The sequence below is a fragment of the Colletotrichum fructicola genome (genome assembly GCF_000319635.2).
Source record: "Colletotrichum fructicola Nara gc5 chromosome Unknown KSG_Nara_v1_contig11, whole genome shotgun sequence".
Taxonomy (NCBI): domain Eukaryota; kingdom Fungi; phylum Ascomycota; class Sordariomycetes; order Glomerellales; family Glomerellaceae; genus Colletotrichum; species Colletotrichum fructicola.
Window position 1 is genome coordinate 2,502,602 of NW_027094061.1, and position 13,029 is coordinate 2,515,630.

General features: G+C 53.4%; 3 protein-coding genes across 3 annotated transcripts; 1 reads left to right on the forward strand and 2 right to left on the reverse strand.

The window, feature by feature from the left end:
* Nucleotides 1–1,886: 1,886 nt before the first annotated feature.
* CGGC5_v017208 (Transposon Tf2-6 polyprotein) lies at nucleotides 1,887–6,781 on the forward strand (the record flags this gene model as incomplete). Its single annotated transcript, XM_066153826.1, has 3 exons — nucleotides 1,887–3,028; nucleotides 3,070–3,937; nucleotides 4,004–6,781. 3 exons carry the CDS (start codon nucleotides 1,887–1,889, stop codon nucleotides 6,779–6,781), a joined length of 4,788 nt encoding a protein of 1,595 aa, XP_066006941.1.
* A 1,080-nt stretch (nucleotides 6,782–7,861) lies between these two features.
* On the reverse strand, nucleotides 7,862–8,987 carry CGGC5_v017209 (uncharacterized protein; the record flags this gene model as incomplete). The annotated part of the gene is made up of 3 exons (XM_066153827.1): nucleotides 7,862–7,901; nucleotides 7,952–8,503; nucleotides 8,707–8,987. 3 exons carry the CDS (start codon nucleotides 8,985–8,987, stop codon nucleotides 7,862–7,864), a joined length of 873 nt encoding a protein of 290 aa, XP_066006940.1.
* Nucleotides 8,988–9,533: 546 nt separating this feature from the next.
* On the reverse strand, nucleotides 9,534–9,953 carry CGGC5_v017210 (uncharacterized protein; the record flags this gene model as incomplete). The annotated part of the gene is made up of 1 exon (XM_066153828.1): nucleotides 9,534–9,953. One exon carries the CDS (start codon nucleotides 9,951–9,953, stop codon nucleotides 9,534–9,536), a length of 420 nt encoding a protein of 139 aa, XP_066006864.1.
* Between the last annotated feature and the right edge of the window lie 3,076 nt (nucleotides 9,954–13,029).

Below are 13,029 nucleotides of genomic sequence, written 5' to 3' on the forward strand. Positions count from 1 at the left end.
TACGCTGTGGTTGAAACCGAGTAGGTAGTAACATATCAAGGGCAATTGCTTATGAATCTCCTGTCATTATATTTACCCGTCAGAGCTATACGGCAGTTGAAAAGGTGCGCCTCCAGGCGGCAAAATGCAAAGGAAAAGTTAGAAGAGGGAAGGAAATGTCTTGTTGTAGCCGCCTGAGGCTCGAGTGGTCCGGTCAACTGTTACCCTTGTGCATAGCTCGTAGCACTAGCCACTAAAGTCTTTTGAAAAGCTACAGAAGTACTCAAACATTACAGACTTCGAATTCGACCGCTTGTAGCTACCCCCAGCTTCTTTATCGTTTGCTTGTTATAATACTGTTCTTAGCTCCGTTGACAGGTCGAGGAACATGGCTACACCAGGAGCGTCCTATTGTATTGTCGTCTGCGCCGATTTAGAATCTAATTTCAGCTTCTCACGTATCTATTGCACAATCGCCGACGGCTGAACTACTGTTTAGACTAACTGATCAGTATAAGCATCAGGAGTTCCTCAGATGGTCAACAACTAGCAACTAGTAGGTAAGCCTACAAAACCCGGTGACTCGCAATCGTTCCTATCCTTCTGTTCCACGTTCACTCTTTTCTGTCAATCTGTTTTTGTTTTATTTATTTTCTTCCCCTCCTCTACTCCCCATTCCCTTTGAGACGTTGAGAAGTATACGACTCTTTTATCTTTTCTCTCATCTTGCGTCGCTGTAGCTAGCCTTGTGGTGCCGAAACTCGACAATACTATCACAGTCCGTACACCACCCCACTTAACAATAGCAGGCCGCGTTAGTTACGACAAGGATGGAATTCTATCCCGCGATTCAAGCGCAGAGGCTGAGAAGGTCGTCGACGCTCTGCGGCACAACACACACTACTACTTCATGTCCTGTAATAAGGTATACCCTAATCAAAAGGGTACAACACCTAGTTAGCAGTATAGTGTCAATCAGACAAGCTACCTCTGCGTGGGAGTCATTATTAGCAAGACCGCCTTTCGCCAGAAGAAGTTTCTAGCGAGCTACTTACACATAAGGCAGCTAGTGGATGACGCCAACACCTGAACTCATACAGGCCATAAGTGGGACGAAATCAACCTAGACAACAGTATGTATTCTGTCGGTTATGAATCACTAATGCGCATATTGGAAAAGGACTAAACCCATACCTTCCAGTGTTGATTATAGAGGTGCTACGTACCTCTTGTAAAGCCGATATTAATAGAGTTATGAGGAAATGCAGGTTCATGTCTTACCTCTGATGAACTATACTAGTTGTTCTGTAGGCGAAGGCTGGATTACGCTCTCTAAGGGCGAATATAGCAGGGAATGGAACTGCTCTGCTTGATACCGTTTCATGGCTTCTGAGATGTAGAAGCAAAACACTCCGCAAACGCAGCATCACATGTCAAATCGACAATCTCCATGGCTGCCCTAGACATTCGACGGCGCGCATATGACCACGATATAAACGGTTAATGTAACGGGCTAGAGCCCGGCCGAGATCTCCGGCTTTGCCGGAGCAGCTACCGAGATCCGGCTCCGCCGGATCCACTATTCTGCTGTAGCACACCGCCTAGCCCCGGTCTGCATCACTGCTGCTAGGCGCCTATCCCTGTAAAGTCCTTTCCTCCTTCTTCAGCTTAGAATAGTCAATCGACGGCACCTCTACGTTGAACAAGCCTAGGGGCCAGCCCCTTACATATTCTAAGCTCGACAACAAAAGACGCTATACGAAACCTCACGAGAGCGATATGACGATTCGCTAGAGGGTAGTGCAAACGAGAAGACGCTATACGGAACCTCACGAGAGCGACACGACGATTCGCTAGAGGGTAGCGCAACGAGAAGACGCTATATGGAACCTCACGAGAGCGGCACGATGGATCCGCCAGAGGGTAGCGTAAACGACGCGATGAATGCTGAGATTGATCGCCGGATCAACGAAGCGGTCAACGCAAGCGTCCGTCCTCTTCAGGACCAGATGGCCCAGCAGACGGCCCAGATGACGCAGCTCTTGACAGCTCTGAATGGGCTTATGTCAACGGATAGAGCAACCCCTACGCCGCTTGCGAGCAGCGTAACGACCCCGTCCACAGCCGATACAACTATACAGGCAACGAGCGACGGTATAACGATGGCAGCTAGAGGGCGGAGGAAACATCAAATACCAAACCCACCAAAGTTTAGCGGCATACGTAAAGATTTCCAACGTTGGTTCCTAGAGATGAAGGGAAAGATACGAAGAGATAGGGAAGCTTTCGACTGTGATGCCGATATATTCGCATACATCTACGCAAGGCTGGAAGGCACAGCTCAAACCATGGCGTCACCCTACTACGCTCAAGGCGGAGCAGATGGAGCGGAATCCTCCGATCAGTTTATGCAATACCTTGAGACTCGCTATGGAGATCCCAATGCAGAAGCCAGGGCACTGGATAGGCTACGTACTATCCGACAGAAGGAAAACGAAAGCTTTGCTACATTCCTCCCAAAGTTTGAGAAGGAGTTAGCAGAAGGTGGAGGAGGACACTGGGCAGACGCAGTCAGAATCAACTATCTGAAAGGAGCCCTGAACTCCACTCTGCGGGACCGTCTAATTAGTGTAATCGATCCCCCGAAAACCTACCCAGAATACGCCCGGGTCCTTATGATAATAGGGTCAGGGCTAGATAGTAGGACCTACCAGGAACGTCACGAACGACGACGATACCGAGATGCCGATGGGGACACCCTCATGGCTGGAGTCAGCCGGACTAAGGAGCCCAGAAGAGCCGCAAAGTCACAGCGCTACCGCAGCGACTCTTCCTCATCAGAAGACAACATAAGGCCCCAGAAAGATAACCGTAAATGCTATAACTGCAATAAGATCGGCCATATTGCTACACGGTGCCCTAAGCCAAGACGTTCAGGGCCTAAGAAGGTCAAGAAGGTTGAGAAAGCTAAGAGGCGAGAGGAGAGCAGCGATAGTAATGCTATAGAGGAGCTAGGAAGCTCTGAAGCTGAAGAGAGCTCGGGAAAAGAGTAACTCTAACGCGAAGTCGGGCGTTAGAGGCCAAGCCTAGTGACATTACAGAATGGAAGCAGTTCAAGCATCACATGAGCAGCAAATCAGCAGTGATCACTACCCGCATACACAAGGGCACTCAAGCAGACGCCCTAGTAGACACTGGGTGCGATCTATACTCCCTTATCGACCACGACCTCGCCCGTAAGCTCCGCCTACCGGTAGTAGACCGCTCTGAGCGGCTGCTAGGCAGCTTTAGCGACGCTACAGGCGCTACAAAAGCAACAGGTGTAGTTGTCTTCAACCTAGAGCTGTGTGGTTATGATGAGAAGATCTTTGCATATACCGTACGTAGCCTTGGTGACGACCTGTTCCTAGGGAAGCCTTGGATGGAGAGGAACCGTATTCTATACGATGCCGCTGCACAACGGATACGGCATAGGAGGGGTGGCGTAGACCTACGCTTAAAAGGCGAAGAAGAACCAGATCGAGTAAGGGAGATCAGAGCCGCGCGTCTCCTTCCAGGAGCTCCTTTCACTGCACTCTATAGGAGAGCACAACGAGACACCAAACGAACTGCAGGATACGAAGTCCGAGCCATCAGCCTAGCAGATATACAGAAGGCCCTTACGAAGAAGACTGAGAAGGCAGATCTAAAGGCCCTCCTTCCGCCAGCTATACTAGCTGAGTTCCACAAGCTGTTCCAACCTGACGAAGCCGCCAACCTTCCACCACATCGTCCTGGGGTCGACCATAAGATCCCTATCAAACAGGATAGTAGTGGTAATGAGACTGTACTACCATGGGGGCCGCTCTATAGCATGTCACGAGAAGAACTCCTCGTCCTCCGTAAGACCCTACGAGACCTACTGGATAAAGGCTTTATCCGCGCCAGCAGCTCAGAGGCATCAGCACCAGTACTGTTCGTACGTAAACCAGGGGGAGGGATACGCTTTTGTGTTGACTACCGCGCCCTTAATGAACTCACTAAGCGCGACCGATACCCTCTCCCCTTAATCCAAGAGACACTACGCACTGTTAGTGCTGCTAAGTGGTTCACGAAACTGGATGTGGTTGCAGCGTTCCATAAGATACGAATTGCTGAAGGAGAGGAGCATAAGACGGCCTTCAGGACAAGATATGGGCTATTCGAATGGCTAGTTGTACCCTTTGGGCTTACAGGAGCCCCCGCTACATTTCAACGATATATCAACGGAGTGCTTCGAGAGTACCTAGACGATTTCGCTACGGCATATATGGACGACGTACTGATCTACTCAAACGGCTCACGGCAAGACCACGAAGCAAAGGTTAAGCTAGTACTACGGAAGCTTGCTCTTGCAGGGCTCCGGCTAGACCCTCATAAGTGTGCGTTCTCTGTGAAGACAGTCAAGTACCTAGGGTTCATTATCACCGCAGGAGTAGGCATCTCCTGCGATCCTGAGAAGCTGAAGGCAATCAAGGAATGGGCTGCGCCAAAGACGGTTAAGGGAGTTAGAAGCTTCCTAGGGTTTGCAAACTACTATCGGATCTTCATCCCAGCATACTCAGAGATTGCTGGACCCCTTATATCTCTTACAAAGAAGGGCGTCCTATTCCACTGGGGTAAAGAGCAGGAAGTAGCATTCCAGGAGCTTAAGAGGATCTTTGCAGCCAAGCCTATCCTACATCAACTAGACCCTGAGCGTACAACCTACGTTGAGGCTGACTGCTCAGGCTTCGCCCTTGGAGGAGTACTGTCACAAGAAGATGAGCATGGGAGACGTCACGCAGTAGCATACCACTCGCAGCGGCTGAATGCCGCCCAGTTCAACTACCCAATCCACGATAAGGAGATGCTAGCTATTATTAGCTGCCTACGAGCATGGAGAGCGGAACTGCAGAGCGTCAATAAGTTCAAGGTTCTATCTGATCATAAGAACCTGAAGTACTTCATGACAAAGCAGAGGCTCACAGAACGACAAAGCCGATGGGCAGAGGAGCTGTCTCAGTACAACTTCGAGATACAGTACCGGCCAGGAAGTGAAGCAGTAGTGCCAGACGCACTCTCTAGACGCGAACAAGACGTACCTACGTCTCTAGAGGACGAGCGCGAACAAGGCCGGATTCTCCAGCTTCTTCCCGAAGTAGCCCTTACCTCAACGCGTACACGACGCGTAGAGGCAGCCCCATCAGTGCTTGTGTTCACCGACGATAAGGAACTACAGCAACTCTGGGACCAGACCCAAGGGCAAGACCAAGTCTACCAGCAGGCATATAATGCTGTGAAACAACGAGAAAGAAGCTTCCCTCCTAGCCTCAAGCTAAAGGTCCAGATTGCTGAGTGTGAGATCGATAATGGCAACCGACTACTATTCAGAGACCGGATCTGGGTACCAGGTAGCGAAGACCTAGATAGCGAGGCGAACACACTACGTACTCGTATCGTTCAAAGCAGCCACGACTCAGTACTTAGTGGCCACCCTGGTAGAGATAATACCCTCGCGTTAGTCAGTAGGCGCTTCTACTGGCCTGGCCAGTCACAGCTAGTACGACGCTTCTGCCGCAATTGCGATGGCTGCGGGCGAAGCCACATCTGGAGAGAGCATCGAAAAGGACTTCTGAAACCTCTACCAATACCGCAGCGTATACGAAGCGACCTCGCTATGGATTTCATTACCGACCTTCCCCTTACGGATAAGGGTGAGCGATACCTTTGGGTAATTATCGACCGGCTAGGAAAAGGCGTAACCCTTGAAGCTATGGAAAGTATGGAAGCTGAAGCCTGCGCTGAACGATTCCTGAGCTGCCACTTCCGCTTCCACGGCGTCCCTACTTCAATCGTGAGCGACAGAGGAAGCAACTGGACGAGCCGCTTCTGGCGGCAATTCTGCAAGCTTTTAGGAATAGAACAGCGGCTCAGTACTGCCTATCACCCACAGACTGATGGCGGCCCAGAAAGGATGAACCAAGAGATCCAGGCCTACCTACGCAATTACATTACCTACTCGCAGAAGGATTGGGCGAATAACCTCCCAGCAGCTCAACTAGCGCTCTGCAGCCGCGATAGCAGCGCTATAGGCATGAGCAGCTTCTTCTTAGAACACGGATACCACCCAGAGCCTGTCCGGGTTCAAGAGGCAGACCCAGAAGACCATGGGGGCCGTCGCGAGGACCTGGCACGCAAGTTGGTAACAAGGCTCCAGGACGTGATGGATATGGCACGGTCGACCCTTGCCTCAACGCAGCAACGCTATGAGGAGCTGGCTAACAGGAAGCGCCAGCCTACGGAGAGACTAGAAGCAGGCGACAAAGTCTGGCTTCACATGGGCCACTACAGGTCTCCTAGGCCATGCAAGAAACTGGATTGGTTGCACCATAAGTATACCGTTACGAAGGTTATCTCACCATACGTGGTAGAGCTTAACGTGCCAACGGCTATATACCCACGCTTCCACGTGGATACCCTGAAGCGTGCAGGTAACGACCCTTTACCTGGGCAAACGCTAGACGACGAGCAGCCGCCCCCAATTATAGATGACGAAGGCGAGGAGACCTGGAATGTAGAGAGTATCGACGCCGCCGCCTGGAAGCGTCGAGGGCGTGGGAGACGCCGTGAAGTGCTGGTTAAGTGGGAAGGATACGCAGAGAGAACCTGGGAGCCTATCGAGACGCTCCAGGGGACGGAAGCGATGGAGGCTTACGAACAACGTTACGGCCCTGCGATGAAGCACGACGGAGACCCAGCTCTAGCGCCACGGACGCGCCGCCGGAGGGGAGCGGGGAGGTAATGTAACGGGCTAGAGCCCGGCCGAGATCTCCGGCTTTGCCGGAGCAGCTACCGAGATCCGGCTCCGCCGGATCCACTATTCTGCTGTAGCACACCGCCTAGCCCCGGTCTGCATCACTGCTGCTAGGCGCCTATCCCTGTAAAGTCCTTTCCTCCTTCTTCAGCTTAGAATAGTCAATCGACGGCACCTCTACGTTGAACAAGCCTAGGGGCCAGCCCCTTACAGATGGTAGTCCAGCTCGGCAAAGTTGACGGGGCAGACGGACGCGTCCTAGGCGTCGGTATCGTCGGCAGCGACATTGCTGTTCTCTCCGGACATCGCGACTGTGGTTTGGGTCAGTACGAGAGGTTTGACGAGGGGCATAGAAATTGACTTGCCTGGAGATGGGGCCTTTCGGTGGCCGAAAGTTTGATGGGCGGTCTACGGCGGCGTGGGTCGGAAGTGGAGGGAGGCGACGATGAGCGGGGGAGACCAGTGCCGAAAAAACAAAAGTGGAGGCAGTCGGAAAAAAAGATAGACTAAAAAAGAAAGAGAGGGTCCGAAGGACAACACTGCGAATGAACGGAAGAATGCCGGCCCGGACTAAAGCTGACCCCGCCGAAAACAACGAAAACGGGAACACTGAAGGAACAAAGCACGCAATATTCTGGGTGGCTAACCTCTCAGGCTGCAAGAGGCTGCTGCGAAACCAAAGCACTCAATCTCAAATTGCCCGCGGCCATTAGCCCTGCCAAACCATAGACCGGCTGGAAACCAGGAGTCACACCCTCTTCACTACGCAGTCGGGCACAATTGTGACATAATCTAAGTTCCTCTGGTATTTGTCGATAATGGTGGGTTGTGTGATGCCCTACATATTCCCTCGCATCAAACATGATGCTGTGATACCAAACGACCATATCCACATGTCGTACGCACAATCTTCTAAACACGAGACCGTTTCCTTGACTCGCCTGTCGACCCAGGGGCCAGAGCTAGTCCCCGACACAGTAATCCCGAATGTTCGCCATACCGTTCTTTCAAAGCAAGTTCAGAGCAAGTTCAGAGCAAGTAAAATCCACACCTGGCAAACATCATCCCTCACGCCATGTCTTCAACCCACACACGCCAGATCCATCCCCTAGGAAGCAGTTAGCATCTCGTTCGATGGGACACACAGTGGTATCTTACGGGGACTTCTCCATCATCGTTGTTACTAGCGGCAACATATAATGCAAGAATTGAGACTTGTGCACATTGTCCCGAAACTCCACCCGGATGACCTCCTTGCGGAGGGCAGAGTTGTGATAGTCGTAACTTCTCAACTTGAGTATCACCCTGGGCCGCCCGCGGGCAGACCAGAGGACGGCGGAGATCGCGCTGACAGGAAGGCTCAGCCGAAGGTCCGGGCGGTGACTTGGACCGGCCAGATGGTGCAGAACAGGGTTCTCCTCGCCAGAGACGACCCACTGCTGGATCAACAGCTTGCAGTCCTTCGCGGGCGTCTTCAGATGACTGAGCTCGAAAGCCGTTCGGTCGGCATTGTCCGTGTACCAAACGTCGCCAACGTTGAACGCGGTACCTAACAAGGTCGCGTCGAGAAGAGCCCGGTACGCGGGCAACACCAAGCCAAGAGCCCCACTGCTTGTGGTAGCCATCGGTCCCTGCCCGGCATTCGCCGACCATCCGCTGGCGGCAAGGAGGGGATGGTGCCTCTTGGCGAGGTCGATAGGCAGAGGCCGTCTGCGTCTCGCGCATCAGCGGTAGCGCCGTTCCGAAGAAGAACATCTACGGCGCATGTAATGCCGCATGCAGCTGCGACATGCAAAGGAGTTTTTCCCGAAGCGTCGGTGGCATCCACGCCGATACCCTTGTGGAGGAAGTCGCCAATCAGATCTGCAATCGCGTCCATGTCAAGCTCCTAGCCGACAATGTAGCGGGAGTACGTCTCCGGCGTGCCCTCGTCACGGGCGAGGGGTCTCGTGCCCATGTCGCCGCAGGTTTGCAGCGCGAAGTGGGCGAGCGTCGTTCCTGGTGAAGCTGCGTGCGGGTTGGCGCCGAGGGAGAGAAGCTTGCGAGCTAGCCTGAACTGGCCAGCCTCACAAGCGGTTGCAAGAGGTGTCTTGTTATGGCTGTCGACGAGCTCGAGGTCGGCGTGGCATTTGTTCATAATCCAGTCGGCAAAAGACAGCAACATGGAGGCAGACAGCGATGGGGGCGGGGGCATCGGCGACACTCCTAGCCCAGTGCGAGGGATCCCAACGCTTCAACATGCCAATCTCATGTTTGCAAAAAACCGGCAAGGCGAAGGCCTGCCATCGAAAGCTGTGTTGCAAGCGCTGGCACACTCACGGAACCTGCGAGAGGTGGTGCTGAAAGACATCGTCCTGGGACAACGAATTCGAGCAGCAAGGATACACAACGAGGTCAACGACATGCCGTACTTTGCTTGTCTGGAACGTCTGGAGATCAGGCCGGCTGATGCAGTTGCGATCGAAGAAGTCGGCCGTATGTCCAGTCTTACATGTCTTCACATGGACGTCAGTTGGTCTCGCCACACGTGTGCCCGGATCCTGGCTCAAAGCTTGAGAGATCTCGTCCATCTGAAGACGCTCAAGATCACGAATGCAAACGGCACCGCTCCTGATGGGGAACAATGGGATACCCGGGCCGTCATGTCTCTCATACAAAACATGGACTGCCTGCAACATCTTCAGCTGGACGTGGGAGACGACGTGCTCGAGACGTCAGAAGGGCTGCTGCGGGGGGTTTGCTACGGGCGGCCGTCGCTGGAGACGCTGGCGATGGGTTTCAGCGCATGCTTGCCGACGGAGGCTGGAGGGCCGCGGGTCGTCCTCGACTCGGACGTCCACGGCTTCGTAAGCTCGCGCTTGGGAATGTCATCACGGGGCAAGGGCGGATTGCGGGAGCAGAGGAAGTCGCGTTCATGGCGGAAGGACTGTGGGAAATTTTCCCCGAGATTGAGAGCCTCACGGTGCCCTGTATCGGCACCGTGGTAGTAGGCGGAGGAAGCAGGGAATAGGCCGGACTTACCTTTCAAGGGACAAGTCTTCAGTACTTTGGAATCTCTTCGTCTTTGACAGCGTTCTCCCAAGTTCCGGATTACGGTATCTTCTGCTGTGAAGTTGATCGGAATGGGTCCGATGGAAGCCGTGAGCTCAAGGCGTAGCATGACGTGATCAACGGCGTAGACTTTAGAACCGCAAGGCGGCGGGACCCGTCCCGAAGAAGGCGACAGAATCGCCGGCCTGAACCGGTATTGACTAAAGTATCGCCAGCCTGGAAGCCGATGTAGGTAATACCGGTTCGGGCTATGGCGGAAATAAACGAAATGGGAAGGTAGTGGGCTCGATCGTTGAGTTGGCGGTTTCATGGGTTCACTGGACGGGGCCTGGTCGGTGTCGGCGAAAGGAACCGCGCGTGTTCGGTTTGCAGAATGCTGCAGTCTCAGCTTGCACTCGCGACAGGCCATCGTTCTGATGGAGTTTGCTGCCGAGGAAGCCAGTCAGAACCCCGGGATTGTGAGCTTGCGAACACGAATGAGCTCCAGCTTGACCCTGTTTGCCTGTAAGGAAGGACTACGCCAGAGCTGTTTCGCGTCGTCGCCCTCGTCTGAGGTCGCATGCGTGAGACGGCGCTTGTTCGCAAGCGCTGCCACCGGTACCCGACTCGAGGTGTGTCCATCCGAAGCCAGGTATTCTCCTAAGCGCGTTTCCAGCCGGTGTTGGCAGACCCACTAACTAGCGATCGAGACCACTATCCGTGTTTTGGCATGCAGCGTCCTGCATTGGTTGTCTAGCTTGCACGCAGCACGATATGCAGCTGGTGGCACGCGATGTGAGCGGGTGCGAGGCACTTTGGTCACTTCCTTTCCGCGCTGGCGCGTCCCCTGTCCGTCTGGTCGTCGTGTTCGCGGCGGTCCAGGTACCACGCCTGTACTCTGCAGTGTGGAGACGGGCCTGGATCTCGCAGGATGTGGACACGCAGTACTATCTTCCCCGGGCGCTGGGCGAAGCAGTGCTGGATTGCGCTGCACACCTCCCTGGACCCAGCCAAGCGTCCAGATTGGGCGGGAGGCGGGCTATCCACGTGTCCTTGTCGTCGTCTCCACACACCCACAAAGTTCCTGGCGATGGCCCGCTCGAGGCGCGGATTGGCCGGTGAGCCCCTGGGAGCGGACCCTGCATGGGAGCCCCGCGATTGGCCAGCCAGCTCCGAGTCTTCAACGACATGTCGTGGATGGCAGAGCAAACATGGTATCGATGTTGGATCCTTTACGTTGTCCGCACATCCGTATCGATGCCCCGGGCCGCGGTCTGGTAGGCCGGGATTGAGCTGTGGCGAGATTGCAATGGTCCCCTTCGGATCCTCCCAACTTTGTTGAAAGACTGCTGTTGACGACTCGTCGATGAGGCCTGCCTGCAGGGTTTGATGATTGGTGAAGCACGCTTCGCGAGGTCGCGCAAATCCGTATCCAACAAACGACCCCAATGGCTGCAACTGAGGACTTCAGAAGCTCATGACCAATGGAACGGAGCCATTTGGAACGAGAAATTTGGACTGGCCGATGGCCTCTACCTGCTCAATATGGCACGCAGCTCGGAGATGCCGCATATGCAGTCACGCTGCGTTCGCACGACCATTGCCAGCACCGGTCATCATGCTGCCAGCCGGATGGACGCCATTTCTGACACGATGTTTCGAAATGCAGAGGTAAGTGGACGTTCCCAGTCGGCGATGACGACCCATTGGAGTCGTCCCCTGACACGCGGCATGTTTGCAGCGTGAGATCATGGGGACACTTCAGGAATGACCCTGTGCCCAGAGGTCATAGAAGTCGGTCGCGACTTTGAGTACGACGCGTTGTGTTTCCACAGCCAGGGCGTTCATTGACTTGTCACTTGCCGTGGCGGTCCGGCCTACAGACTAAATGCAATCAAAGAATGCGCGAAAAAATGACCGAATGGCAATTGTGAAACCGACAGATTGTAGGAGCATATTGCGCGATGTGCGATGGCAGTCCTTCTTCAGAAGAGGGCTCCGCAGCAGAAACGAACACTCGCGACGCACTAAAGTGATGACAGCCGGGTTTTCGAATCTTTGTGGTTTACCCTCGTGATTTTGAGCTCTCATGCTGTACTGATGGCATTTGCTGATGGTATGCTCACTAAGCAGCATCGATCTCGATTCACAAGCTTGGTCCACACTGCTCTGCGACTTTTCCAAAACCCATTACTGTACATTTACTATTCATCTCACAAGCCGAAGTATTAGCCAGATTGTGAATACCATAGACAGAAATTGGAGTAGTAATTACGCCATTCTAGATTAAAAGGGGTTGTGTGAATGGATCAGCGCCTTTCCTCGCCATGTAAGAACTGGGATCAAGATGTCGAATGAAACTTTCTCTTCTCACGCCCGAATCCATGCCTGACACGCCAGGCGTCTTTTGCTTCCGAACGTGGGATCATACTGAGCGAGGTTAGACTGGAGTAAAATATAAGGTCTTGGACACAACGAACCTCGTCATCTTTTATCGCGGCTTTGGACGCGGCGGGGGCTTCGGGACGCCCGTGGTATCATATGCCCCTCGTCCTGGGGCTTCTTTTTTGGGATTCATAATCATAATCATGGCTTTGTTCTTGTAATACTCTGGATCGCCGTAGGTGTGTTGACAATATTTTGCTGGGAACTTGGGACGGCCGGTTCGCGGTATTTACGTATGAAACTCCCCTTTACCCCTATTTGATGCGGACACTGATCACTTCAACAAGTCAGTCGGCAAGCCAGCAGACCCGCTATAGTCGAAGCCTGCCATGCTGATACCAAACCCCGTACACACTTCTGACCAATATTCCTTTGAGTGGCCCGTACCCCTGAGTTTGTCTTTCAGCTGGCCACTTCGAGGACCCAGGTCCTTCGACAAGTTGAAATGAGCGGAAATGGTCGAGATGCCGGTGATCCTTTCCAAGTTGGGCTTTGGCCCAGAAAAGAAGACACAACACCAAGTCCTGACACGGATTATGTGAAAATTGAACCTTTTTTTTGATGCCAACTTTTTTGAAGAGTTTACTCCGCCTGGGGGACGTATTTTAACTCTCTTTCGTCCTTGGACGGCCAACGTCTTCGCCCCTTGTTCGTGCCACATGACCGTGCTCCCAACGAAATCGACGTCTTTGACGAAGGAGTTCTCACCTCCACAACATGTGCTTCGAAGAGGGTCATCGATTTGGGTCTATCAATCCGGG